Source organism: Scyliorhinus canicula, chromosome 18, assembly GCF_902713615.1.
Source record: "Scyliorhinus canicula chromosome 18, sScyCan1.1, whole genome shotgun sequence".
Classification (NCBI taxonomy): domain Eukaryota; kingdom Metazoa; phylum Chordata; class Chondrichthyes; order Carcharhiniformes; family Scyliorhinidae; genus Scyliorhinus; species Scyliorhinus canicula.
In genome coordinates, this window is record NC_052163.1 from 4,786,478 (window position 1) to 4,792,477 (window position 6,000).

Consider the following 6,000-nt stretch of genomic DNA (forward strand, 5'->3'; position numbering starts at 1 on the left):
TTGGCTGAGCAAGTGCAGCTTATGTGCCAGTAAGATTCATCTTACCTCTCACTCATAGATAAGTCAGTCCGGTTGAATGAACTGCAGTAATGTTTATTTATTTAAGAACACATTTTGGCACATTCACACAAAATTAACTGGAAAATACTTTTTTCCTGTGTCTCTCGAAAAGTCCTTGAGACACAAACAAGTGAAAGCAAAAAACTTCAAGTAAAAGTGACTTCAGATTTACAAAATTAAAAGTCATTTCAGAAAGGCCTTTAAAAGTAATTTTTACCAATGCTCCAAGGATTCTCTGACGGTTATAATTTCCCTGCTAATTCTTAAGGGAATCCTTATCTGGGTTTAGCCCCTTACTGAGTTTCATTGGTCCCAATTCTCAGCTGAGGCCCCCTTGATTCGTTCAGGAAAGTGTCAGTCACTTAACAGGTGAATGGTTAATTAGACATTAATCAACTACTCCAAATTAATTAACTGTCCCACGACTTTTGGCCCAAACTCCCTAGGTCACGTCTGGTTACGATATTGTTTCAAGCTTGTCAAATGTGCCTTCATATCGGAACTTGTAGCATATTATTCGTAACATTTGAGACAGTCATGGACAGTATTCAAATGGTTATCACTTACTCATATTTTACAAATTCAGTCATTTTCAAGAATCATTTTCGCTAATATTTTAAAGAACCCCCCTCTATAATTGTTGAATTTAACAGTGTTCCTCGACCTTGTTAGCGGGCGGCTAGTGAGCGCGGTGCTGGCGAATCGACAGACGAGCCTTCATTTACGGCAAAAAGCCCATGGGGCTCGTCAAGTGGACCAATTAACGTTGAATAGCGCTGCCGACCTCGCTGGGCTGGCGTCGGGAAACTCGTGGCAATTCTCGCTCGCTGCAACACTCAGACATTTTACTGCAGGATCCTATCCATTTCCTGATATTCACTATTCAGTGTGTAACACACTGTCTGATATTCACAGTTCACTAATCAATGTGCAACTCACTCTCTGATATTCACTGTTCACTATTCAGTGTGTAACATGCTGTCTGATATTCACTGTTCACTATTCAGTTGGTACCACACTGTCTGATATTCACTGTTCGCTATTCAATGTGTAATTCACTCTCTGATATTCACTGTTCACTATTCAGCGTGTAACACAATGTCTGATATTCACTGTTCACTATTCAGTGTGTGACACACTGTCTGATATTCACTGTTCACTATTCAGTGTGTAACTCACTCTCTGATATTCACTGTTCACTATTCAATGTGTAATTCACTCTCTGATATTCACTGTTCACTATTCAGTGTGTAACACAATGTATGATATTCACTGTTCACTATTCAGTGTGTAACACAATGTCTGATATTCACTGTTAACTATTCAGTGTGTAACTCACTGTCTGATATTCACAGTTCACTATTCAGTGTGTAACACACTCTCTGATATTCACTGTTCACTATTCAGTGTGTAACACATTCTCTGATATTCACTGTTCACTATCTAGTGTGTAACACACTGTCTGATAGTCACTCTTCACTATTCAGTGTGTAACACTGATATTCACTGTTCACTATTCAGTGGGTAACACACTGTCTGATATTCACTGTTCAGTGTGTAACACACTGTCTGATATTCACTGTTCACTATTCAGTGTGCAACACACTGCCTGATATTCACTGTTCACTATTCAGTGTGTCACATAGTGTCTGATATTCACTGTTCACTATTCAGTGTGTAACACACTGTCTGATAACCATTGTTCACTATTCAGTGTGTCACACAGTGTCTGATATTCACTGTTCAATATTCAGTGTGCAACACACTGTCTGATATTCACTGTTCACTATTCAGTGTGTCACACACTCTCTGATATTCACTGTTCAATATTCAGTGTGCAACACACTGTCTGATATTCACTGTTCACTATTCAGTGTGTAACACTGTCTGATATTCACGGTTCACTATTCAGTGGGTAACACACTGTATGATATTCACTGTTCACTATTCAATGTGTAACTCACTGTCTGATATTCACTGTTCACTATTCAGTGTGTAACACACTGTCTGATATTCACTGTTCGCTATTCAATGTGTAGCTCACTCTCTGATATTCTCTGTTCACTATTCAGTGTGTAACACAATGTCTGAAATTCACTGTTCACTATTCAGTGTGTCACACACTGTCTGAGATTCACTGTTCACTATTCAGTGTGTTACACACTCTCTGATATTCACTGTTCACTATTCAGTGTGTCACACACTCTCTGATATTCACTGTTCACTATTCAGTATGTCACACACTGTCTGATATTCACTGTTCACTATTCAGTGTGTCACACACTCTCTGATATTCACTGTTCACTATTCAGTGTGTCACACACTCTCTGATATTCACTGTTCACTATTCAGTGAGTAACACACTCTCTGATATTCACTGTTCACTATTTAGTGTGTAACACACTCTGATATCCATTGTTCACTATTAAGTGTGTCACACACTGTCTGATATTCACTGTTCACTATTCAGTATGTCACACACTGTCTGATATTCACTGTTCACTATTCAGTGTGTCACACACTGTCTGATATTCGCTGTTCACTATTCAGTGTGTCACACACTGTCTAATATTCATTGTTCACTATTCAGTGTGTCACACATTGTCTGATATTTACTGTTCACTATTCAGTGTGTCACACACTGTCTGATATTCACTGTTCACTATTCAGTGTGTCACACACTGTCTGATATTCACTGTTCACTATTCAGTGTGTAATAGTTGGTGCTGCTTCTTTCCAACTCAGATCACTACACAGCCCTCAGCAGACCATCAAACATGGGGATGTCTCTCCCACATACCTTCAAACATCAACAAGCTCTCCTTTCTCATGGAAACCCCACTCAGTGCTGTTTGAAGCTCTGATTTGATCTCCTCACCCCTTCTCTTACTTTGGTGCATTTAAGGGGCAGCTAATGAAGGGGGTAGGATGGAAGGTATCTGATTGGCTGCAATGAAGAGGCGTTGGAAGTTGCCCAGGTGGAGTTTACACACCAGCATGGTCCAGATAGCTTCTTTCTCTCCTGTAAATAATGTGGTCAAAATGGATCCTTGAGGAAAAGTATTCTGTGCAGAATGTTCCCCTGGAATTTAGATCAGGTGCATTGACTATAGAGGTTATCTCTATCGAGAAAGGAGGCGTGGTGATTGTCCAAATGCCACATTTGATAAACGACTTTCTTTCTAGGCCGATTGCATGCTGTGTGAAAACAGTGAAATTAAGAATGCCAAACTTCATCTCTCCGTGTCTCTCTTTCCTCCTGTCTCTCTCTCTCTTGCAGTTAATGAATGGCTCCTAAAATAATAACAGACAATGTTTATCCAGAATTTAACCCTGACGAGATATTTCTGCTGTGATTATTATTGCGAGGATTGGAGACGGAACCACGCCCACGATGGAGGGGCACTTATCTTTTACAACCTGCTTGGAGAAATAAACTTTTGATATATTTGCGGATGTCGTCAAACACACATTTCCGTCGCCAGGAAACAAAGATACCTGCCAAAATACAACTAGATTTAAAAATATTAATTTTGGAGGGTGGGTTTGGGGTGGGTGGGGGGGCAATGAGATAAATAATTTAATGAGCAACTGTGGTTTTGATACTTTACCATTTTGAAGGGGGGGGAGGAAGGAATTGAAAATCAAACCTATAAATCTTAATGTAGCTGCCTAAGCTCCAACTAAAATAAAGCAGAGAGACTTTAATGGCCTTTGTATATATGTGGACTTCACGTTTGCTAATGTCAAGATGGAAGCAAATCCACCAGTGAAGTGTTGAATTGTGTTCTGGGTGCAAAGCTGGAAGCCTTCATCCCCATTTCCATCATTCAGGTCAGTATCTGTATCCAAACCAAATAGTAAGAAGTCTTCAGAATCTGGGGAGAGGAGGGCTGAAGCAGGGAGAGGAGATGGAGGGGGAAAAGGGTATACCCTTCATTCCCCCACCACCTTCACCCTAATCCTGGCCACCCCACCTCTACACCCCCAGCCAGTCCCGCCATTGAGGGCAACGTTTGCTTCAAATAAATTAAATCAAAGAGTCAAACCTCCACGGAGCTAATCTTGTAAATACATTACCACTGGGGTTAGAGGGGTCAGTAATTAGAGAAATGAATTTTAACTGACGTTTCAACCAGTGAAAAAATTGACACACACTCGGGTACAGATTGAGCTACTGCCTTTTTATGTTGTTTACAATGTTCATACACTGTGTTTGGTTTAACGTCAAGAGCTCAATAAATGTGTTTGAAAAATTGATCTGAGGCCTGTAGGTGTTTATTCGCACGCCGGGTTCGAATGAAGGAAACCACTAACATTTCCCCAGTCCCTCCTCAGACAGGTCATCCCCAGACCAACATTCTAAATTGTAAAGCCGCCACAATGCCTGTTTAAGTAGCGTTCCACTCTTCCTGCTTCTCTCACAGAGCACCTCAAAGTATTGAGCAAACTTCATCACCAGGAGGCAATATCTCATCCCCTGCTTCACTGGGCAGGGAATTCCATAGATTCACAACCCTTTGGGTGAAGAAGTTCCTCCTAAACTCAGTCCTAAATCTTCTCCCCCTTTATTTTGAGGCTATGCCCCCTTCTTCTAGTTTCACCCTCCAGGGGATCAAACCCCCTGCTTATCTTATCGATTCCCTTCATAATTTTATATGTTTCAAGAAGATTCTCCCTCATTCTTCTAAATTCCAATGAGTATAGTCTCAGTCTACTCAGTCTCTCCTCACAAGCTAATCCTCTCAACTCCGGAATCAACCGAGTGAATCTCCCCTGCACCCCCTCCAGTGCCAGTACATCCTTTCTCAAATAAGGAGACCAAACTGTACACAGTTCATCCAAGTGTGGCCTCACCAGCACCCTATACAGCTGCAATCCTGCTTTTAAACTCCATCCCTCTGGCAATAAAGGAGAACATTCCATTCACCTTCTTAATTACCTGCTGCATCTGCAAACCAACTTTTTGCGATTCGTGCACAAGGACCCCCAGATCCCCCTGCACAGCAGCATGTTGCAATTTTTCACCATTTAAATAATAGTCCATTTTGCTGTTATTTCTACTAAAATGGATGATCTCACATTTACCAACATTGTAGTCCATCTGCCAGACCCTTGCCCACTCGCTAATCTATCAATATCCCTCTGCAGACTCAGTGTCCTCTGCACACTTTACCACTCATCATCGTGTGAACTGCAAACTTTGACACACTATACTTGGTCCCCAATTCCAAATCATCTCTGTAAATTGTAAATGATTGCGGTCCTAAAACTGATCCCTGAGGCACATTACTAGCCACTGATCAACAACCATTAAAAAAAACATTTTCCCCCAAGTTTTGCTTCAGAAATATCCAGGAGGCAGGATGTGGTGCCAATTCCCTTCTTCTACATGTTGAGCTTGTGGGTTTGGGAGGTGCTGCCTGAGGAGCTTTGGTAAGTTGCTGCTGTGCATCTTGGGAGTGTGGGAGGTCCAGGACTGAAGGACGTAACCTTAAAATTAGGCTCAGGCGCTCAGGAAGAATGTTTTCACACAAAGAGTGGTTGGGATCTGCCCTCAAGGTTCAATTGAAAATTCAAAAACTGAGGGGCAATTTAGCACGGCCAATCCACCTGTGGAAGGAAACCGGAGCCCCCGGAGGAAACCCACGCAGACACGGGGAGAACGTGCAATGTCCACATAGACAGCCACCCGAGGCCGGAATAGAACCCAGGACCCGGAGCTGTGAGGGAACAGTGCTAACCACTGTGCTACCGTGCTGCCCACTAGAAGAAGCAGAAAGAAGCACTGGGGAGGATGAAAAAGAGATTCACCAGCAATATATCAGAATATATCAGAATGGAGAGGATATATCTATCAGGAAACACTGAACTCTACTCCCGAGAAAAGAGGAGGTGGAGCAGTGAGCTGCTGGGGTCTTTGAAATTACAATAGGGTTT

The 6,000-nt window shown here is 41.9% G+C and overlaps 1 protein-coding gene across 2 annotated transcripts in view; it reads left to right on the forward strand.

Annotated features, from left to right (window-relative positions):
* Positions 1-3,599, forward strand: part of ca10a (carbonic anhydrase Xa) — a 109,672-nt gene extending 106,073 nt beyond the window's left edge. For both annotated transcript variants that reach the window (XM_038777960.1, XM_038777961.1), the window contains one exon: positions 3,341-3,599. Coding sequence is in view for 1 of the 2 variants with exons in the window: in XM_038777961.1 (XP_038633889.1) it covers positions 3,341-3,363 (23 nt within the window). In the remaining variant the exon portion in view is untranslated. The remainder of the gene's footprint in view (positions 1-3,340) is intronic.
* The last annotated feature ends 2,401 nt before the right edge of the window (positions 3,600-6,000 follow it).